This window comes from Xyrauchen texanus, chromosome 1 (assembly GCF_025860055.1).
Source record: "Xyrauchen texanus isolate HMW12.3.18 chromosome 1, RBS_HiC_50CHRs, whole genome shotgun sequence".
NCBI lineage: Eukaryota > Metazoa > Chordata > Actinopteri > Cypriniformes > Catostomidae > Xyrauchen > Xyrauchen texanus.
In genome coordinates, this window is record NC_068276.1 from 29,973,540 (window position 1) to 29,997,979 (window position 24,440).

Here is a 24,440-nt window from a genome sequence, read left to right on the forward strand (position 1 = left end):
TAGATTTGCCTTGAAGCCTGAAATCAAATATTTAACATGTATGCAAAACCTCTCATTTGGGAATCATTCAAATAGAGTCTAACCATCTGGAGACATTACACAATCTCATCACACTACATTTTATTCAGCCTCATTTACATTCATATTTATGCATTTGGCAGACTCTTTTCTCCAAAGCGATTACAGTGCACTTATTACTGGGACAATCCCCCTGAAGCAACCTGGAGTTAAGTGCCTTGCTCAAGGACACAATGGTGGTGGCTGTGGGGATCAGCAACCTTCTGATTACCAGTTATGTGCTTTAGCCCACTATGCCACCACCACACCATGTTACACCACACCATGTTGCAGCCTCCTCACAGCAACACGCATAGAAACAAAAGCACATACATGTCTGCATCATGGTTGCATAACAACCAATACCCAATGCTACATCTTGTATATCTATCTCCACCCCCCCACCCCCATCAGATTCCTTTGAGGATAAATTACATCCAACCAGTCTAATGGAAGCACACTCATTCAAAAGCTTGTTTTTGTCTTTGCCGATCAGCTTGCCCTAATGTCTTACTTATATGTATGCAGTGCGTATGTGTGTTTTTGTGATCATAAAGGGATAGTTCACCCTCATGTTGTTCCAAACCTGTATAACTTTTTTTCAATCTGTGAAACACGAGGAGATATTAGGCAGAATGTTAGCCTAAGTCGTCATTCACTTTCATTGTATGGCAAAAAAAAAAAAAAAAAAACAGTAAAACAAAATTATTGTGAAAGGGCTAACCTCCTGTCTAAACTTCTTTTGTGTTCAATGGAAGAAAGAAAGTCAAATGGCTTCGGACCAACATTAGGGTGAATAAATGATGACATAATTTTTTATAGTTGGGTGAACTATTCCTTTAAGAACACAAACAAGCAAAACCCTTAAATGCAGGCATATTTGATTTTATGCCTTTCAACACACTGTTGAATGTTGGCTTTTTACACTAATTACATCAATAATCAGTATCCATGAAACCTTATTAGAATTTTTTTTAAATAACAAAAGTGAATGACAATTGAAATCCTTGTTGCCACTTAAAAAAAGCATGACTGTTTGCCATACTCACTTACCGGTACATGAATGTGACTATTAACAGAGGAGCTGAACAGCATAAATAAGATATTTCAACCACTCCACTCTGTACTCAGCATTCTTACAGCCTAGTAATTGGTGCTGAGTGCCTTCATTCACAGCACTCAGTCACAGATTGTGTGGTAAATGTGAAAGAGAGATGAAAAGATGGTCTTGTTGGCTGTGTGTGACCATGCTCGGTGAACAATCACTTAATAGTCCTGGAGAGTAATTGGGCGTGACTTGCACTTCTGACTGCATGGAGGGAGTTTCCCATTTCTAAACTGGATAATTAAGGCCTCAATATACTTCCTACAAATTGAAGAATGAACAGATGTGATGTCATTTAGAATAAAATCTGTTTTGCATTTATTTCGGTGGTTTGTAACAGCTCGCTGTGTTGAACTTTTAAGAAAAATTATTATCGGCTGCTAAACACTTTCTTACTGCTATTGGTCCATGTCATCGGTAGGTGTGACCTGGAGCTCCACCTACATTGAGGTCGATGACTAATTTTGTTTATTTTGTCCAGTGAGTCAAAATCAGTCAACATGAATACATCGATGTGCAGATTTATTGGCAAGCTGGTGCAAATATACTTACATCTGTACGATCATTCGCTTAGAAACATTTTCAAAATCTTTTTTTTTGTCTACTAAAGGAATCAAGTCTTCTCAAATACTCTCAAGTGCCCATTCACTCATGTGCCATCTGCAGCAATAGCCATTCCCAATCTGTCTAAAGTAAGATATGCCTCTATAATCATTGTTCCCCTTCTGGCGCTCTCTCCACGTTGTGTCGGAGAAGCGACACTAGGGGTCTCTCTTGAGCGCCGATATATGCCTCTGATCTATGAAAAAAGGCCAATGAGAAGTTGGCAGACAGTATTTGCATACCCGTGGACATACGGGTATTTAAGAGGGTAAATATGGGAGTTAATTCAGAAAATTTATTCGGAGCCGATGGTCGTGTATGCAGTCTGCTGCGAATCACACACCCGTTCCTGTTATTCCTCTGACGCTCTGCGTGCTGTTGGATTCTATGGCGCACAACAGCGGCTTTCTCCTTCCATGCGGCTGGCGCTGAAAGTGATCTTGGGATGGCAGCGGGTGCAGCTCCGCCGGGTACGCCCCCTCGGACCACCCACCCCCCGGCACGCTCGTTGACTCCTGTCCGTGCTCGAGGAAACTGCGTCTCCTCCTTTGGAGCCAGCAGCGACTCAAGTCCCTAGCAACCTCAATGTGATAGCGGACGCGCTGTCACGACAACACTCACCCAGTAGAGAGTGGTGGCTTCACCCCCAGTCAGTCCAGCTTATTTGGGAACGGTTCGGCAAGGCCCAGGTAGACCTCCCACTGCCCGATCTGGTACGCCCGGGGCAGACGCATTGGCACACAGCTGGCCCACGGGGCTGCACAAGTACGCATTCCACCCAGTGAGCCTTCTTGCACAGGTGCTGTGCAAGGTCAGGGAGGACGAGGAGCAAGTCACTTAGTGGCCCCCCCATTGGCCCACTCAGACTTGGTTCTCGGATCTCACGCTTCTCGTGACAGCCCCTCTCTGGCGAATTCCCCTGAGGAAGGACCTTCTTTCTCAGGGACGGGGCATGCTCTGGCATCCGCACCCAGACCTGTGGAACCTCCATGTCTGGCCCAAGTCTCTGGGTAAGCACGACTTAATTATCAGGTTCCTAAGAGGCGCCCGGAGGCTAAATCCCTCCCGGCCAAGCCTGTTCCCCTCCTGGGATCTCTCAGTGGTCCTCACGGGCCTCCAGAGACCACCTTTCGAGCCGCTAGACTCAGCTGGACTTAGGGCCCTCTCTCTCAAAACGGCCCTGCTGATCGCGCTCACCTCCATCAAGAGGGTCGGGGACCTGCAAGCGTTCTCTGTCAGCGACACTTGCCTGGAGTTCAGTCCGGCAGACACATACGTGATCCTAAGACCGCGACCGGGCTATGAGCCCAAGGTTCCTACCACGCCCTTCAGAGATCAGGTAGTGAACCTGCAAGCGCTGCCCCGGGAGGAGGCAGACCCAGCCCTTTCGTTGCTGTGTCCGGTACGTGCTTTGCGTATGTATTTGGACCGCATGCAGAGCTCTAGACATTCTGAGCAGCTCTTTGTCTGCTTCGGGGGACAACAGAAAGGGAACGCTGTCTCCAAACAGAGGCTCGCCCACTGGGTTGCACTCAACCAGAAGTGTTGCGTCTTCGTGGGCACTGGCCAGGGGCACCTCCCTAGCAGACATCTGTAGAGCAGCAGGGTGGGCAACACCTAATACCTTCGTGAGATTTGAGGGGTTGAGTCGGTATCGTCTCGTGTTTTATCTGGTGAATCGCTTGCGCCTAGCACCCTTTCCCTCAGCCTAGGTAAAATAGTCCGCCTTTTTTCCCAGAAGATCCCATCTCTCGGATCCCTGGTTGATTCCTCCCTAGCCCTCATGGGTCCGCAGTTCAGAGGAGGAACTCGCCGACCCAATCCACTATGGTTACTTAATCTACTCTGTACTGGAATAGGTGCTCCACAGGTTGAAGGCCTCCTACGCTGACTCCCCCTGTGTGTAATCTCCACGGTACTGTCCCCTCACGAGTGGACTCCTGTGTCTCCCTTAGGCAGTTCCAGCTGCCTCGGTCGCCGTGCTGTAGCAACTTCCCCCTCTACAAGGCTGGATCTACCACTGCGCCAACTTTCCCACATAGGACCTAAGAGGCCATGTGATGTATTTGCCACCTTTACCTCCCTTGCAGGTTAGGTGTGGTCTCTGCAGGGTCTTCTCCCCCTGAAAGAATAGGAAACTGGTTAAGACCCCCTTCCCTTAATGCATGTAAGGGCCCCGGCCGTGATTACTCTATGCGAGAAACATAGAGAGAAAAGAGGCCCAGCCAGGCTTGGCCCATTCCCAGGTTGGCAAGCATCACCTTGTTCCCCTCACTAGGGTAACCAGAAGGATTCTGATGACTTTAATGGGGCATTGTGGAAGGGTACGTGCAGCCTGATACAGCTGGTCGCGTTTGCACGTAAGAATACCTGCCCGCCTCTGTATCAGCAGTTTACATACACGGCCCAGTGCATGGCATTATTTAAGTGGGACCCCTAGTGTCACTTCTACGACACAATGTGGAGTATGTAACCTCCATTCCCCGATGGAGGGAACGAGACATTGTGTCCTCCCCGCCATGTCATTGAGCCGAGCCACTGTTGTGGCCGGACCATTTCCGGCTCCTCAGAAAAATCCTGAATGAACGTATTTGCCCGCATAAATACCCATATGTCCGGGGGCGGGGTATGCAAATACTGTCTGCCAACTGCTCATTGGCCTTTTTTCATAGATCAGAGGCATATATCTGCGCTCAAGAGAGACCCCTAGTGTCGCTTCTCTGATACAACGTCTCGTTCCCTCCATCGGGGAACGGAGGTTACATACGTAACCTAGATGTTTTATCTTTGTTCTTCACATTAACACTTTTATTTACTCATCTTTGCACTGGTATTAGTTTGGTTGACCATACGTCCTCATTTTCAGACCTTAAAAAAAGCGTCTGGCCGGGATTTATAAATTTGTGAAAATGTCCGGGATTCGGCTTCAGTTGCATTATGATGTGCATCTGGTCTAATACTTCATTGTGTGCGAGCACATATTTGAATTGCTTTAACCCGTCTTTGTAAGTCCCGCCTTCTCGCACACCAAATGTTCGATTATAAGAGGCTTGCAGCAACTATTGGACAAATTCCTGCCTGTCAATCTCTCCATGAACATGCAAAGCACTGTTGTGTTCGGCATCAAACGTTTGCTTGACACTGACAGTAGCAGTAAATGACAGCTGAGTGGAAACAATGCCCAAACGAAAATGCTAATTTACAGAAGATTTGCACAAAAAATTCCCATGCTTTCGTCCAGGTCGAGATCCATGGAAGCAGAATGTATGACACGTAAAGCTGGCACTTATGTGTCAGTTGTTAATAAAGGTGCAAGTGATTTAGAAGCACACATTTGCTCTGCAAAGCATAAAGGGTCAGCAGAAGGTGAAAGTTCATCAAGTAAATTAACTGACTACTTTTTGTGACCAGGTAAAATTGTTATCACATTGCTTAATTTTCCATGGCCATTCAAAATAATAGTAATAGTAAATGAAGCATCAGATATTTTATTTTAGTACATGGACATTCAAAAGATGGACATTTTTATTTATATATATTTATGTTATGCTAATAGAGTATATTTTTCACTGTATTAATGTCTACATTCATAGTAACACTGGTTAATGCTACTTAATGCGTGGGGCCCTGGAGATTTGGCTGTCCATAAGTGATGGAATTGTTTTATTTTTTACATAACAAATAACACAGAGCCAGGTAATCAGGACTTACAATAAATTATGTCAAAACACTTTGTCGGTTTACTAACCTGGTCTCATAAACCCTGTTTCCACCTTGTACTGACACGAGTCTTGGGTGAGCCGATCACATGTGGTCAGGCGAGACACATCGCTGTTTACACTTGGTCGTTTAAATGCGTCTTCTGTGACCATTTGAGATCGAATTTGGAGGGTGAAATTTCATCCCTGATGAAGCTGAAATTTGATCTAAGCACAAAATCAACATTTCGAGCATAATTGTCTGTTATTTTAATGGATAAGTTTAATTAACTTGAGCTGCAGATGTTCGTGCTTCTCATAAGTGTTGCTGCATATTGATGTTTGTGTACATAGCAGCTTTTAATTTTTTTTTTTTAAATCAGATGGTTATTTCATTTTAAACTGCTTGCAATTTGCTTATTTTAGCACAAAACATTTTAGACCACATTTTAAACCCAATTTAGACCTATATTTATTTCTGACCACATGTGATCTGATCACTAAAAACACATCTTAATACCAGGTGGAAATGAGATCGTACAATCACATTACTATACATACATTTTTGCAAAATGATTTTTACGTGGCTCTTTGTATGTATTGCAGTTTCCTTGTGAAATGAATATTATCATGGCTCCGTTTTGTGGTCCGTTCTGCATAATGCAGCAGCTAATTTTAGCTTTAGCTCATTTGTGTTTCGCCGCCACCCCACCAGCCCGTTTTGTTGATTTAAAACTTGACAGAGCATAAACCTTAAACTTTTAAAACCCCTTCTCTTTTTAGCATATTTTCTTCATTTAGCTTTCAGCACCACACAGCTACTTTTCACTTCGGAACTGCCGATATATGTTTAAGGACCCATGCATTATCATTTTGCAAAAATGTCACCACAGTTACATTATTTTTATAATCATCTTCCTGCACAAAAATTAAAAATAGAGAAAATAATCCTGAATTTATTAAGAGATACAGTTCTAATACAAAACTTCGCACATATTAGTTGTGGATGTTGGTCTACCTATCATTATGAGGACTTTCCATAGAAATAATTATTTTTATACTGTACAAACTATAACTATCCCCTAAACATAACCCTCACAAAAAAACTTTCTGCATTTTTACATTTTCAATAAAACATTGTTTAATATGTTTTTTAAGCTATTTATATTATGGGGACACTAGAAATGTCCTCATAAACCACATTTATAGCATAATACCCTTGTAATTACCAGTTTGTAAACTCAAAAATTGTCCTCGTAAACCACATAAACATGCCATTGGAAAAACATTGTTGTGAGAGTTTGGGATAAACACTGAACTTTGAGAATTTGCTCAATGAATTGTGCTGTCACTGTTAGAGAGAGGCTGAGGTATGGCAATGATCAGGGCCGTAGCTAGTAGGATGAAAGTTGGTAATGATTCTAAGGGCCCACTGGTCCAGGGGGGGCCCACAACAAATTCTAAACAGTATTTTTAAATAGGAAATGGGCCCAGGGCAATATAGAGTCAGGGGGCCCTGGCAATTAATCATACAGATAAGGGAAAGAGAGAAAGAAAAAGTACTTCCTGCATTCTTTGCATGCAAGATCATTCTGTTAGTTTCAAACCAAGCTTTCTGTTTTCACAACATATTTTTATTATTTCATTTTCTGTGTTTTTATGCTGCGCTAGAGCCTGTTGCTATGGCAATGGTGTCCTAGCAAGCACTCTGCAATGAGCTGCAGTCATTCACTTGCCTTGCATGATTCCTGTGCTATTCACACAGTACTGCAGAACACACAGCTCACACACACACTGAGGTAGAACGCAGTATAAATCAATACATAACTTGCTGTTAAGTGATGCCTAAGGGATAAAATGGATATACATTTTTAATGGTAGATATTTAGTTGAGAGTGGGACACATAATTTACAATTAATCCAATGAAACTTTGGTCTTTGTGCCAAACTGTCTCAGGCTTCCTCTCCCTCCTCTTCCTCTCCACCCTGTTACTTTCTGCACAACCTCTTTAAATCCCTCTTGTAATGTGTTTTCCGATGGCACAATGTAGAAAGGCCTTGATTATCCATCCATCTCCATCCATTTAACTTTGGGCAGAGAATCGTAAGAATCACCAGCATGGAGCAAATGCATGTTGAATTGGCCACTGTCGCAAAGCAACACTCTCAGTGCAGCTAGGTCACACTCACAAACAAATCACTGTTTAAGATTAGTCAACACTTTGTCCTTTATAGACAGTAACAGATGTAGTCTTATTGTCACAAGTAGATGCTGATGGGAGATGCTGGATCTAATTGCAGGCTTTTAATTATGATGATGACAGTGAAACAAACAAACAAACAAACAAACAATCAAACAAACGTTAACTCATACAGCAAGAATCAGAACTGACAAAGAAATGCAAAACTAGAGGGTATTTATACACATATAAGGGCTAATGAGGGAATGGAAAACAGATGAGAATGATGAGTAAAAGATGGCAGTGCATTATGGGAAATATAGTATGGGAAAACACTTCAAAATAAGAGTCCTAGGAAATACGAGGGAGACAGACTGTGACATAACTACCCCCCTGGCACCCCAAAGATGGCAGAGGAGAGCAGGAAGATACAGGTGAGGAAGGGAATCCGTAGATGACACTTCAGTTCAGTGACTGAGTCAGGAAATCTGGGAGATGACCTCAGAGCTGGGATAGAGTCGAGAGGCCACAGGGCCAGGACCGGGTTCGGAGACCTGGGAGGGGGCCACAGAGCAGGGACAGGTTCAGGAGGCCTGGGAGGTGGCCACAGGGCCAGCATAGGGTCAAGCTGAAGCTGCTGGAGGAGGGCCAGGCGAAGCCGCTGTAAGAGGAGTCTCTGGAGGAGCAGGCGGAGCCGCTGGAGGAGGAATCACTGGAGAACAACCTCCGTGGCCGTGAGCACTGCCAGCGACTGGGGAATGACCTCCGTGCATGTGCGTTGGCCCGTTGGTCGTGGCAGGCAGGGGCGCTGGCCCATTGGCCGAGGCAGGCGTGGGTCAAGGAGCCGTGGATGCAGGTTTTGGCCCAGGGTTCCCACCATAATCCACTGTGAAAGGGGAACCGCCAAGTTCCAGAGCCTTCTCAACATATTCACAGAGTGTCACTGACAGACTGTGTCTGTGACAGACTGTATAGTTATTTTACACTTACACTTATATACTTAATTCAGAGATCTCCTGATCATTTTGAGTTGTGTAATTAACATTATGCTTTTGGCCTATTCGCTTATTTTTTTTTTCATAGTTTCGTGGTTTCCCATTCAAAATGGTACACTCACACTTAAAATATTCAGCATAATGGTATTTTGAGAACTGTTCTTGTTCTAAATGTAAATGCAACATTCACACAGCTCTCAAAAAAAAAAAGGAGTGGTCACTAAAGCTGCATAGGAACCAGCATACATGCCAGAAAAATGTGTATATACTTAAACTGTACATTTACAAAATTGTGAATCATACTTAAGATAACATTTGTTATGTTATGTATAATATACTTTATATTTTATTGTACACTATATAATCACCCCTCTTAAATATACAGTAAGAGATCTGGCAGAAGATGTTTGGCCATACAATACCTGATGTTATTTCATACACAGAAGAGACGAGTGCTCAAAGTGGAAGTGAAGATGAGGAAAAAACTTGAGGCTGTTCACCTTTTGGAGCAGAATTAGCAGTGAGGAAGTAGGGCAGATGCGGCAGGGTCCCAGAAGTGTTGCTCTTCACTGTGGCTCTACTCTTATATGTAAATAATTATGACTGTGTGTGTACATAAAGTGAGTAGGTTCTCAACCTCTTTACTATCTGTGGCAGGGTGGAGGGCGGGGCCGGGTTATGATTATACACACCCGGTCCCTTATCAGGCTAATTAAGCCTCCGAGAGGTATAAAGGCCGATGGCAGACGGTGGTGCGATGAGAGAGAGATTGTTTACAGACATGTCCATCATGTGTGTATGTTTGTCTTTTGTTTAAGTCAACAATTAAAATATTATTTATATTGGCAAGCCGGTTCTCGCCTCCTCCTTTCCATTGAACGTTACACTATCATTCACACAGAATTATCAGAACATGCTTACTATGATCTGTTCATTAACCATGTGACCCCTGATGAATCTGTACTGAACTGTACACATGTACCTTTCAAAAAAAAGTTTTAAAGATACATGATACAGTATATTGTGTAAAACAGCCAATGAACAATACAAAGAATGTTATAGGATACAGTGGCCCCAAAAAGTTTTTGGAAACTTCCAAAAGTCGCATTTCAAAATGAATGTCATTGTCATTATCACACCATTTTCCATTTATATATATATATATATATATATATATATATATATATATATAAAAATAAAAAAAGCTCATACAAGCACACTTTTTAAGCAAACATTTCACAAATTATAATAGATTTCAAATTGAAGTATTTGGAGACTTTAATATAAAAAATAATAATATATACTTTAATAAATAGTAAATATATATATATACAGTATATATATACATATATATATATATATACACCGATCAGCCATTAAAGCCGGGGTGGCTGTGGCTCAGGTGGTAGAGCTGGTAGTCCACTAATCACATGGTTGGCAGTTCAATTCCCAGCCCACACGACACCACATGCCGAAGTGTCCTTGGGCAAGACACTGCACACCAAGTTGCTCCCAATGACAGGCAGCTCTGCTGTCATTGGTGTGTGAATTTGTGTGTGAATGGGTGAATGAGATGCAGTGTAAAGCGCTTTGAATACCGCTAAGGTTAAAAAAGAGCTATATAAATGTAGACCATTTAACATTAAAACCTGCATTTTAGAATAGCATTCTGACATGATATTCTTCTCACTACAATTGTACAGAGTGGTTATCTGAGTTACATTGTCACTTCAAACCAGTCTGGCCATTCTCTGTTGACCTCTCTCATCAACAAGGCATTTCATCTTCAGAACTGCCCCTCACTGGATTTTATTTGTTTTTGGCACCATTCTGAGTAAATTTTAGAGACTGTTCTGTATGAAAATCCCAGGAGATCAGTTGTTAAAGAAATACTCTAACCAGACAATCTGGCATCTGGCATGAAGATCTTTCAAATTACATACATCACTTCAAAGTCGCCTGACGCACTAGAGCGTCAAAGTGCGCACCCCTGACATATCTATTAATAACTTCGGAATGGATCAAGGTATTAACTTACTTTTTTTTTTATGAAAAAGCTGCCATTCGACTGCATAGACTGTGTTGACTTCCGCGAATGATAAGCCTTCCGTATTTTAGTGCAAATCTATAGCATTATTATTATAGATTTTACCGCAAATCAAAGACATTGTACTGTATTTTATCTAATGATATAAAATGCTGTTGGTGTGTGTAAACCAATCACAGAGCTGTGTGTGTGTGTGAACCAATCACAGACCTGTGTGTGTGTGTGTGAACCAATCACAGACCAAAAACAAAGAATGATGTTGTCAGATGTCATTGGAGTAAAAGGGGGGAGGGGTGTGAAATTCCTACAGCCAGAGCCTGTGGCACATAATGACTGATGAAAAGCACATCAATCATTCAAATGCAGTAAACAGTTCTATCTAGTGGTGTTTTTGGATATTACTCCATTTATACAGAATATTCCATTCAAATGAACGGTTTTATTCCTTTTATATTTTCTTATGTTTTTCAACCAAAAAAAAAAAAAAGGTATGGCGACTATAGTCACAGAAATGTAAATAGTTGTTTTGTTTCTTTATATTTTTTCACCCAATTTCTTTTGAAGTTGTTCTAAAGCCTTTGAGGAATAAATATTTGTTGTAAAATTCATTATTCATTTATGTTTAATATTTTTTATATAATAAAAACAACAAAATTGAATTTCCGTTTTTGTATTTTTTGGTGATATATCACATCAGAACAGGACAAATGTCTCAAGAAGTGTATTTACAATGCATCCACATTGTAGATGAGAATCTATAGAATCCAGAAATATGACTCTCTTCACTCTGCTATGAAAATTGACCATTCCAGAAGCCAAAATATCAAAATAATGCCAGGCGGACTTAAGACCCCTTAGACCAAGAAGGGTTAAAGCATGTTTGAGTCACTCAAGGCCAGCTAGTAGGCCTGGACTGGGACATATCTTAAAGACCGCACCCACCAAGAACAAATAAATAAATCTGATTGGCTGATGAATCTTACAATCTGACTTTAGATGCCTATTCACTTGCACTTTTGAGGGATTCTGTGGAAATTCTGAAGGCCTGACAAGATGGAGCTCAGACTCACATGCTGCTTCAGCTAAGGAGCATGGCTTCTGGCATGCGATTTGTGAAGCAGTTGTTACACTTTGCTTGTAAGCATTGAAGAATTAATTCTGATTGTTTTTTGTCATTTGTTTGATGAATTAGGAATGGAAAGTGACTGAAAAAACAAAAAGTTCAGAATGAATGAAAAGGATGAAAAAATATGTATTTATTGGGCATGCTACACCAGCATATAAGGCTTTGCTGGCCCTGAGAAATCACCACAGCACTCTATTATATATCCAGGTATTGACTTACAGCTTATATGCATATGCACTGTATATATTCATAAACTGTTGCTTTAACAGTACACAACAGTCTTCAAAAATAACTTTAGGCCTCAAAATTTGAAAAATAGAGAAACAGAAATCAGAATTGAGAATGAGATACTTGTGTTCATCAAACTACACATAAAGATGAGTCATCTCCCCCTCCCTTCCTGTTTCCAGAAATTATTGTAATTGTGTCACTTCTCTGCTCTTCCTGGGTGTATGTTTTGAGATCCCCTTCTGTCACTCACTCGACGTTGTGTCGAATGAAGTGACACAAGAGTTCTTCCTTGGGAGCCTCGTGTACCTCTGAACTTGAGAAAAGGCCAATGTGAAATTGGCAAACAGAATTTGCGGCCGTACGTCTGTCAGTCAGATTTTTTCTTCGGAGCTGAACGGTTCTGCAACAGCAAAGCTGAGTTCACCACTTTTCCACTCACCTCTACTGGCGAGAAGCACTGCTGTTGGATCTACGGCGTGTTTCCAGCTGGCGTTCTCTCTCTCTGCACGCTGTGCAGTCCATGCCACTGGGCACTTCGACAGCACTTTCATTGCCTAAAAGAGTGTTCTCCTCCTAAAAGTTTTATTTTCTCTAAAAGAGTTTGAGTTTTCCTCTCATAAAAGAGCAATACCCAGCAGGCGTTGAACATCCTTTTCAGAACGCGTCTTTTTTCAAGACGCCCTTCCGCCTCTGTGTGGTTCCTGGATATGGTCGATATCTCTCCAAGACCGACGGCCACAGACGCTGCCTCGTGTGCCTGGGCAGCGATCATACTGAGGCGGCGTTCATGGATGGTTCATGTACTCACTGCGAGAACATGTCCATGGCAGCGTTGTGGTCACGGCTCTCCTTTCTCAAGGTCAATGCCACTTCAGCCCCCCCCACCCAATCCCCTCCCCCCCGCATCGCTCCTTCTTCCCACTGGATTGAGGACCCAGCTGGCGATGAAGGCGATCTGGGGATGACAACGGGCTCGGTTTTGCCGGGTAAATCCCGATGAACCACCTGCCCCCAACACGCTCGCTCGCTCCTGTCTAAGCTCGGGATGAGTATGGCTCGCCTCATGGCCAGCCGGCATTCTCCCTTGAGCCCCTGGAATTGGATGATGACATCGCCGCTGCATCAAAGAGCGTCCAGGCGTCTGACGCAGAGGACTCGACTGGGCTGCTGCCTTTGGGCCAGCCCGCCCAGTCTGAGGCTGATGCACAGATGGCCGACATGCTGGCCCGGGCTGCCGTGAGTGTGAGATTGGACTGGAAACCTCCGTCCTCCCCACAGCCTTCGCGGCTTGACGACTGGTACCTCGGCTCCGGGTGTTGCTCCCAGCCACATCCCCCCACGTTACCTTTCTTCCCGGAAGTGCATGATGAGCTGACGCGGTCGTGGAAGGCACCTTTTACTGATCGGAACCGACCCCTCCGCTCGTCCGCACTCACTACCCTGGATGGCAGGGCAGCCCACGGGTACACGGAGGTCCCCCAGGTGGACAGAGTGGTTGCGATCCACCTGTGTCCCGAGAACGCCGCCACCTGGTGGGACTGCCCGGTAATCCCCTCCAGAGCCTGTAGGTTGACATCATCATTGACCTCGAAATCCTACAGCACCACCTGTCAGGCCGCCTCCGCCCTGCATGCCATGGCTCTCCTACAGGTCCACCAAGGCACTCAAAGATCTGCACCTGGGTAGTCCCGGCCCTGACGTACTGCAGGAACTCTGTACTCTGCCACCGACCTAGCTCTCAGAGCCACGAAGGTCACAGCGCAGGCACTCGGGAGGCCGATGGCCACCCTCATGGTCCAGGAGCATCACCTCTGGCTGAACGTGGTCGAGATGCGCGACGTTGACAAATCAAGGTTTCTCAACGCCCCCGTCTCCCAGCTTGGCGTCTTCGGTGACACCGTTGATGACTTCGACAGCAGTTATCGCTGGTGAAGAAGCAGATGGAGGCAATATCCCACATCATGCTGGGGCGTCGTCAAGCCAGCGCGCCCTGCCAGCTCGCCGAGGGCGCCCCCTGCGACCAAACAACAGGCAGCTCCGCCTCAACCAGGGCCCAGCTCTCAGCTCCAGTGTGTCGAGCACCTCGGAGGCAGCGTATGCCCCCCGTCTCTAGGACCACTTCCAGGACCAGGAAAGCTCATAAGTGCTCCTGAGATGGGCGACCCAGGCAGTCAGATGTTCACTCCGGTGCTGGTACCAAGACCACTCTGTCCCCTGGTGGAGGGCCAGGAGGAGAATCCTTATTTCATTACTATCATTTGCCACACATTCTCAATAAAAGAGCGATTTTCTCACTCCCTGGGTCATCCAACCGGTGCGCAGCCTTCTCACGGCACCCCGGACCCAAAACTCTACAGTCCCGGCTCCCCGGATGCAGCTCTCTTGCCTCCGGACCCGTGACTGCTCAGCCCCGGCAGGCCAGCGCTGATGAGTTCTGCAGACACCTTTCCAGGACCTCTTTCTCAGTCTCTAAGCCGCCCCCTGCCGGTTGAGCGGAGCACGGTAAGTTTTTTGAGTGTTTTCTCAGCACCCAAGCCTCGGGACTCTCTTTTGCCTACCGACACTATTAACTGCTCCCCCGCCACGAATCCCCGCACGGTAAGTCAAAAGCGATCATTCTGTTAGTGCCCCTCGCGCGGAGTTTGGACATGTGGCTTTTGCTGCCCAACCCGTCGCTCTGGTTGACCAGGACCATCCGACTTGGCTAGGCGATTCAGTGCGCCCGGCTCCCGCCTTGATTCGGTGGTATTCGCTCCACCTCCGTACACGGCGAAAAAGCCAGCACTTTAAGGGCAGAGATCACGACTCTGCTTCTTAAGGATGCGATAGAGCCCGTCCCTCCAGCCAAGATGGAGAAAGGTTTCTACAGCACTTACTTCATCGTACCCAAAAAAGGTGGCTGGTTGCGACGAATCTTGGACCTGCGAGTTCTCAACCAGGCTTTGCACAGACTCCCGTTCAAAATTCTCATGCAGAAACAGATTCTTACCTGCGTTCAACAGCTAGATTGGTTTGCAATGGTAGACCTGAAGGACGCGTACTTCCATGTCTCCCTCTTGCCTCGACACCAACTCTTCCTAAGGTTCGCGTAAGACGGCCAGGCGTATCAGTACAAGGGCCTACCCTTCGGACTGTCCCTGTCCCCTTGCATCTTCACAAAGGTGCAGAGGCAGCCCTTGCCCCGCTAAGAGAAGTGGGCATCCGCATACTCAATTACCTGGACAACTGGCTCATCCTGGCTCACTCTCGAGAGTTACCAAAACAGAGCTCCCTCCACCAGGCAACTTTACGCCATAAAGTGGCACTCGTTCGTGAATTGGTGTTCTTCCCAAGCTGAAGATCCGCATAGATGTGCAGTTTGGTCAGTGCTTTCATTCTGGCAGGAGAGGCTGGAGGGGAGGATGTCCCCCTCCACCTTGAAGGTGTATATAGCTGCTATCGCGGCCCACCATGACGCAGAAGATGACAAGTCCTTGGGTAAGCATGACTTGATTATCAGGTTCCTTAGAGGCCCCCAGCCAAGCATGTTCCCCTCCTGGGACCTCTCAGTGGTCCTCATGGGCCTTCAGAGACCCCCCTTCGAGCCGCTTGATTCAGTTGATCTCGCCCTCTCCCTGAAGATGGCCCTCCTGATCACGTTAGCTTCCATCAAGAGGGTTGGGGACCAGCAAGCATTCTCTGTCAGCGACACCTGCCTGGAGTTCGGTCCGGCACATACTCACGTTATCCTGAGGCTGCGACCGGGCTACGAGCCCATGGTTCCTATGACCCCCTTCAGGGACCAGGTTGTGAACCTGCAAGCGGTGCCCCGGGAGGAGGTAGACGCAGCCCTTTTGTTGCTGTGTCTGGTACGTGCTTTGCGTATCTATTTGGACCGCTTTAGATGTTCTGAGCAGCTCTTTGTCTGCTTTGGCGGACGGCGGAAAGGGAACGTTAGGTTAGCTCACTTGACCCCTTGTGTCCCTTCAATCAACACAACGTCTCGTTCCCTCCCTCAGGTGGTAATGCGAAATATTAAGGTGATTTTATGAAAACTGAGGCCTGTGTATTCATAAACTACTTTTTTTTGTCTGGAAGAACAGGACCTTAGGGAATAAAACACAACTTGAGAAGACGTCTGTATATTTTATGTCACCGTTTTGTTGAAGTGTTACTTTATACATTAGTGTGTGTGTGTGTCTACAGACTGTGCATGCTTTACCATCAATAATAGTCCATAATGAAATTAAGCTACTCTAATATTTCCAACCAGACTCATGTCCCATTTGAATAACCACAGTCAAACCCAGCTGCACTTGTTAATATATTCTCTTTAATTGAAAGTAATATGTTCATAAGGGAGTGTTTGTATCAATGTTGTTGATACAATGGAAAATCGATGTGGAGATATGATAGTTCAAAGCGGTCTTTGCCCAAGGAATTTGGCAGCGTTCTCCATTCTCTCTGGTCTGATCGATGAGGCATAAATTGAGTGAGCAGAAGCTTTTGGCTGCCACAGAGCTCACAGGTGAACAGGTTTGTTGCCAATGAGCTGTTTCCATATATTACACTGTGGCCAGAGGCTATAATTCAATGCTCCTCTTCATTGCTTGGAGCAGAGCCATAGCAGCAACCTGCTGTTTGGACAAGTGTAGTACTACAAATGTATACAGTATGTGTACTTCAGTTGCTTTAAAAGGGTCATGACATGCTTATTTTTTTACTATATTGATTTTTGCACAAAAAAACTGTCATATATTTGTAAAACACGATCATTTTCCACCCTCATTCTGACCCTCTATCGAAAAATGCTCTGTTTTGGTGCTGCTTCTCCTTTAAGACTTGTCAGTTAACGCCCACTGTTATGATTGGCTCTTGACTGACATGCCATCTCACTGCTCACCACCGCTGCTGGAGGAGCCGTAATCATTCAAATGATGTAGTTTACAGCCCACTATTTATAGTCAGCCATGGTTAATTTAATCCATAAATGAAAGAGTTGAATATCATGGTGGTTACTGAGATTGCACAAGTAGTTTTCAAATAGTCATGTGATCCTAACAAGGTGGCCCAGATAAGTGGATCCTCTCCATGAAGAATAAAACCATTCTATTAAGTTATCGAAATGACTTGATTCTTCATTTAAAACAAAGTGCTCATGTTTTTACACATTTTTGAAAATGTATATTAATTTATTTGTGAATAAAAATTTATTAACGAGGGGAAAAAAAATCACTAAGATTTTTCACCTTTAAAGATGGATGGTGTGCATTGATTAGGGGGACCTGAACCTCCATGCAACCTAACCAGTCGATGGACAGTGTGCATTAATAGGGGGACTGGAACCTCTCTGTGGCCTAACCAGTGAGAAAGCATATTGTTTTGTTGGACATTCGTTATTACAATATTCCAGACTCAATAAAAAGCCAAGATAAAAAAAAAATCATATAATAAATAAATAAAATAATACACAATGAACAATAGCAAAATATACTTTTTTCAGTTTTTCTGCACAAGCATAAGTGAATAAACCCTTATCAATTTTACATAATCGACACGATTTATTGATACAATGTATTTAACAAATTATTAATTAATTTCCACATAGATTAACAAATCAATATTAATTAAAAGCAGCACTGAAATTGGAATAATTTTGCAAAATAATTTACTTACTTTCTGCCATCTTTCATGTTGACAGCCTATCCAACAACACAACTCATCAATTCTGAGTTTTCACTGGTAAATGTAAATTTGAGTGGCCGTTTATGTGTTCATTATTCGTAATTATGATATTTTCAACTGCACTTGAAGGTCCCATACTGTTTGATACATTTACTGCAAATTGTACTAAATTTCCATGAGGAAAATATTTCCAGAAATCTCATTGAAAAACTGTGATAGCATGATAAAGTTTATTTTTTGTTGAATGAGTATGCTCCAGAAACACTGGTCATGCATACAGTACATTCATTCATTTACATCCATGTTACCAAAGATCCATATTATCTGTCCTACACATCCCCTCACATGCCTTAAACTGGGTGTAGTGCCATGGCTACATGTTCTAACAGCTTATGTGTTTGAAGATCCCAAAGTGAATGGTGAGGCAGCTAAAGCAGCACTGGCCAATGAGGATTGTCCCCACATAGACCAAATCATTTCCCCTGAGGACGGCCAGATCTTTAACCCAAGCGAGCCACGGGGAGAGACTTCTTGTTATCTCCTGAATGTTGGCAGACGATCCACAAACATGGAAACCAGAGTGAGGAACGGTATGTAACAGCTAACCTATTGTCCACCACACATGCACATCAACACAAATGTAATATCTCAAGTATACTACAAACAAAATAAAGGCATACAGACAGTCCAAACATACAGACAAGCAGAGCGCGCCCACAACAGACAGTTTGTAACTATATAAAAATTTACATTTTCATCACAAAATTATTTAAGATTAAAGACCAAATTTGTACTTAGGAAATTAATTTCCCAACATCCACATTCCCATCAAAGGTATCTTAGTTGGAAGTTAGTCTCAGACTCACCTACAATGGCTTACTCATGTTGGCTGAAGGGATACTGCAAGGAAGCAACATCTTAAAGTTTCTTTAATTCTTATATTATTTATAAGGGTTACTATCAAATTATTTGTCTATTTTTCATTTGCAAATATGATTCATATTGGATAAGGACCCTTCCCTGCACGCTCAGATCCTTTCACTAGTCACATTTCTCCAACCCTCTTCTCCTTTGAATATATTGTAAATAAGGTTTTGTTTTTTCACACCATGCTGCATTATGTCAAACTCATATAACACACATACAGCTGCCTCCTGGGGCCAACCTTAATCTTCCCTTTTTTCTGTTTTTCTTTGTTGTTTGTTTGTTTTTTACTCGTTTCTTACACCACTGTACATGCCTGGGGTCTGTCTCTATGCTTGTACCTCCCTCCATCTCTCCCTCTCTCCCATATTTTTTATGCTACCTGATTGGCTTATAGACGGAACATTCTCAGGGATGTCAGGGGTGGAGGCAGCCGGCCCGACGTATGGCCCACAGGGTTACCCACTGCTGCAGCTAGGATGGGTGCATAACCCAGAGGATGGCCATACCAGGGTCAACACCTGATATCCATTCCTGTTTTACTGCCATACAGCATAGCATTCAAACCGCTCCCAGCAGCCTTAGACAAATAAAAGGCCCCTACACAGTCTGTAGCTTTAGAGGCTGTCAATGAATGTGCAACAAGCCAGCAAATTAATGTAGTGATATAAAGACTGACACATTCTCAAATAAACTCATGGCTCCCTTCTGGTTTGAACTCCCCTTCTGACCCATGCTGTATGAATAGACTTGAGACAAGGTGGCTAAAGAATCACACCCAAAATTGTGTGTCAACAACAATTATAACAACACCAACTGTGACAGCAAAAACAGACATAGCCATATATTTATGAATCATATTAAAAAATGTACTACTGCTACCATCCTCAAAAGCATTACCAATTTGTCATTCTAGTGCTTCGTCATTTTCTAAACAATAGGGCTGTCTGTCTGTGTCATATGACATGTTGCTCTGTGTGAGCATGCTCTGTTTGACTTCAAATCTTACCCACAGCCAAATGCATCACAAGGTAGTCAACATCATCACTAGGCAGAACTAAACACATGGTTCCCAACAAATGTGTTTCTTTTTTTTTTATGAATCAATGTATCTGTGTTTTATGTGCGTTTGTGTAAGTGTACATTTATTTGTATGGGTGATTGTTCTAGAGTTGTTTTTGTGTGCTTGTGTGAATGTGTGCATGCAGTGCTTTTTTGAAGTGGGCTGTTCTTTATTTCAGTAGCTTTATGTTGTGCATGTGTTGGGGCAGTCTTGCGGCCTTGCTGCACACTGTCCTAATGCCTGTATGGTATTGGATGAGATAGAGAAGACTTGGTTCTGCACACAGGCAAAGAAAAATGTGACATGGTGTATATACAGTATACCTTGAAAAGTGCTTGAAATGGACAACTGGTCTAATAGAATCACGTTACTATACCTGCATATTTGCTAAATTATTTTCATGTGGCTCGTTTCATTCACTTTCACAGAAATCAGTGATTAAAACTGCAGATTATCAGTTCATGAACACTTAATGTTTGCCCTGATCCTAACACAATGCTGTCTTATGATGTAAAAGCACTTGTACTTGTAAGCTGTTTGAATTACATAACCAATTGCATTTATAAGATTGTTGAAGCAAAATCGGTTGCTCAACTGGTAGAGCGTGGACTTGCAACGCAAAAAAACATGGTATGAGTCCTAGAGAGCACACAACACATGTCAAGAAGCACCACTCAATTATGTGGTTGCTACAGCAATTACGCTTTTCATCTCACATTTGCTTTTATGAAACTATCGGTTAGGTTTAAGGGATTGGGAGGGGAGGTAGATTTTGTTGATTTAAAACTTGATTAGGCATTTATCTCAAACACATCATCTCTTTAGAAGAATATTTAGCCTTTAGCACCATTCGTTGGATATTTCACCACGGAACTGCCATGATATGTGTACTGTAATTGCTAAACCATGTATAGTCATTTTGCAAAAATATGTAATAATATGTAAAATATGTAAAAATATTACATATTTTAATATGTAAACTATAGTCTTTCAGTCATGTAATTTGCATGAGATAAGGCTGAAAATTGTCCCTGATGAATCATCTAACCAGGACATATTTTTTTTTTTTGGGGGGTTACCTTTACATTTAGCAGTGAATTTAAAGTTTGTGTGAATTTCTAGATCAATGAATCTGTAAACTCTTAATTCGACCAATAGGTTGATTGTCTGTCTTTTGCCTTGCAATCCACAGCCTTCTTTGCCCTCTCTAATGCCAGATTAACCAACTGCTCTTTATGCATGCATCACACAGATATTGCATGCAATTTGAATCCCTTTAAACCTTACCAGTAGCAGTAACAACCAGGTAGGCAAACAGGGTGTGGAGCTAGCTGACATAGGTGAAGCAGTGCACAAACAAAAACTTGTGTCTCAGCAATTGCCCTGAGCACATTTCTCTCCACTAAACTTAAGGTTATCAAAAGTCCCGAAGCCTGGGCACCATAACCAGCAAGGCCCGAACGCTGGCCAAGGTGGTGTCAATGTCTACTGGGTCCTGCAGCCCGCCTGTTCTCCTGCGGCAATCCCATTCTCCAATCCCCTCCATTCTCTAAGAAATACAGCAGTGGTGTAGTTAGAGATATCTCCCTGGGTCTTCCTCCTGCTCTGCTGCCTTCTGTTCTCTGCAGTGTTTGATTTGGTTTGGTCTGGTCTGTCTTGTTCTCAGGTCCTTGTCTTCTGGAACTGTTTTTTTGTCTCCTCTCTTCATGTGTTGGTTTTTCTTGTTTCTTGTCTTTCCCTACTAGCTCTCAACCAATACAAAGCCATCAGAGAAACCTCTGTGTCCAAAACATCTCAGGGAAAGTTTTAAGTATTCCCTACTTACAAATGTTTATCAGTTATAAAATAACTGGGATCAGAAATCTATACCTAACTTTAAGAACACATTATTGAGTCAGGGACCACTTCAGAACAGGAAACCTCTGGCAAAAAGACTTGTGTGTTTTGAAGAAAACCCTGCCTTCCAGGTTAAATGGATTTGTGTTAATTTTAAAATCCAGTTTTGGAATTTCAATGATTCATTATGATTTCACTTATTATTTGTTTTCAGAGTGTCCCTCTTTTAAGTGGGCACATTCTTACATAAAAATCTTTCTCACATCTGGAAAGACAACAACTTTCCATTTGCTCTGGTGGAATTCTCCTCTCCCCTCTCTTTTTATATGTTTAATGAGATCCAAGGTAGGAGTTATCATGGGCCACACATTTCTCACTTTGCAATGACCAGCCTGAAATTGTTCTGCATGACAGAGCCTCTATGGCAAGATAGACAGTGTCTCTCCTTCCTCTGCAATTATTTCACTCTCTCTGCATTTCTGTCCATCTCTCTTTTTCCAACTTTTCTGGAGAGTTTTTTAGAGAGAGAGAGAGAGAGAGAGAAACAAATAGGAATAGCGGCACTCTTATTTATCAGCCGATTTTCTCCTCATTCTGAGTTGAATAAAAAACAAGGTCCATTGGCAGGATGACCCTGAGCAATCCCATCCTCCCCTGTATTTTCTACTGCAGATTCATGCAAAGAAGAAACTGCCCTTGTTAAGTATATGCAGGCAGAGGTGCTTAAAGTGAGCTGAGAAGAGAGAAGCATCTCAGAGGGAAAATGAAATCCCTTTTCTAGCCTTTTTTGACTCACAATGGCAGGGATTTGGGGCTGGAGTCCAAAGGAGGGACATATATGTAGAGAGAAAGAGAGCACAATAGATCATGTTGTTAGTGGTCACAGTGGCAATGTTTTTATTCAGTAAGATTCTGTCTTTAATGCCCTCTGATTGAATGAAGGAGCACATGGACCAGGACTTTTTTTAAAGGAAGAACTTCTTAAGGAAGAAGGACAATACATCAGCTGAAGAGTGCAATGGATGGATATCTTAAAAAACAAGCAAAATGAGTTTCATTATCACTAACAGCAGTACCTGCAGTGTCATCAGTGACAGATGTAGTGGACTCTTACCTGTTCCTTTTAGCATGAGCATGGTGTTACAATAAAAAAGAGGAAAATATTCTATATATGTTTTGAATATCTGTACAAAGCAAATATTTTCTTTGAGAGTTCTTCACTTTTGTAGAATTTACATGTAGCCATGGATAATGAAATATTCAAAGACCATGTTATTTACATCAGCAACAGATTTCTTCATTATGTCTTTCATTTGTTACTAACCATATATGACGCTCTGGTCACATTGACCTTACATTCTGAACGAGACACTTTAGTGGTTACTGACGTAAGATAGATTGTATTTTCTCAAGCTTTCTATGTGATAAATTCAAACTTTTCAAATTTGTTTCTGTCTGGCATGCTTGTAATTCTGGATCTTATAGATAAAAAAAACTGAGCAAAATGCATTGTTATTTTGCTGTTCTATGTCATTATTAGTAAATAGATCCTGTGGAAATCTATAGTGAGCAACTGTTTATTTCACATATCAAGTGAAGATTTTTCAGTGTTATTTTTCAAGGAAGAAAAAAAATCAAAAACAAGAAAAATCTCATCACGTTAAGATGTTTTACATATATTTGCTCTCATTTCTTTTAGCTACAAAACAAAGAAAAGGCAAACAGACAGATGTACATTTACATCATAAGTGAATTGTATGCAATTTAGAACTTTAGAGGAAAACCAATGCATGCATCAATTATGCAACAATAACTGCATAGAAAAACATGAATTCAACTAAAGCATGAAATAAATTTTGTATGAAAATTGCAAGCGTAGTTTTTTTATTATTATTATTGGAATGTAATTTTTGCTTTATTTCTATTTCTCTCTTTGGATTTGCCAATACTCTCTTTGACCTAAAGTTGACAGGCACAAAGAGGTGGATTGGAAGGGAGTGAAAAGGGAAAAACATGTGTCTCCAGCATGGCAGACTGCAGTGATGAGCATGGTGATTAATTAAACCATTAACATTTGAAGGAAACTGTGACAAACCTGCATGCAAAAAACAAACCTGAACAAGCTGAAGTTTGAATCTGGAAAACAACAGTGTCAACATACTCTCTGCTCACTGAGGTATGATGCAGAAGCCTGCCTTTGATGCATGGGAAACATGCCTGCTTGCAGATTGCATTAATGTCACCCTCTGGTCTCCTTTCATCCCTTCCTCTTACTCCTCCTGACCCTTCCATCTCTCTTCTGCACTTGTTCACACATCAGCCTGCATCCATCTTTGTTCTCTAGGTGTCTGAATAATAACTTATCTGTTATCTCTCTTCTTTTTTATGTTTGTAGAGGCTTCTCGGCAGGGCCAGCACAAACAGCCTGCAGACTCAGTGTGTGTCATGAATCGTGGTGTTCCAACCACAGTGTGCATGGCCCTGAACACCCTTCCCTCTTCCTGATAATAACTATCTATAATTCTGTAGCGTACATGAATGGGTGGATACATGGGTTGGATTTACAGTAATAAATATAAAGGCTAACATAAAAAGCTTTCTTCATGTTAAATGAATAGAGGGAAATTTGCCAGCCGTCCGCCCCCCCCTTTGGGCTGCTGATAGTGTTACAACTTTTGGTGTTGTGTTGTAAAATGTGTATTTGAATGCATGTTCGTTCAATATGTGTCTTTTCTTTTAAAGTGTGTCTGTATTGTAAATATACTTTTTGTGTTGCACAAAAAACTTATCCACTAACAAAATGTCACAAAACTGCCTTTGATTGTGAATGGGATCAAACTAATATTGTTGTTCTCTGTAGTGCTGCTGCTGTTAATCATCAGTTACCTTTGTTTGCTGTTTGCACTTTTAA

The 24,440-nt window shown here is 42.6% G+C and overlaps 1 protein-coding gene across 2 annotated transcripts in view; it reads left to right on the forward strand.

The window, feature by feature from the left end:
• Window positions 1–23,446, forward strand: part of LOC127619413 (potassium voltage-gated channel subfamily C member 1-like) — a 69,135-nt gene extending 45,689 nt beyond the window's left edge. The window contains exons 3-4 of one of the 2 annotated variants that reach the window (XM_052092353.1): window positions 18,111–18,296; window positions 21,107–23,446. In XM_052092353.1, coding sequence (XP_051948313.1) covers window positions 18,111–18,296; window positions 21,107–21,246 — 326 coding nt within the window. In that variant the 3' untranslated portion in view covers window positions 21,247–23,446. The remainder of the gene's footprint in view (window positions 1–18,110; window positions 18,297–21,106) is intronic. The other variant, XM_052092303.1, reaches the window with a different exon arrangement.
• The last annotated feature ends 994 nt before the right edge of the window (window positions 23,447–24,440 follow it).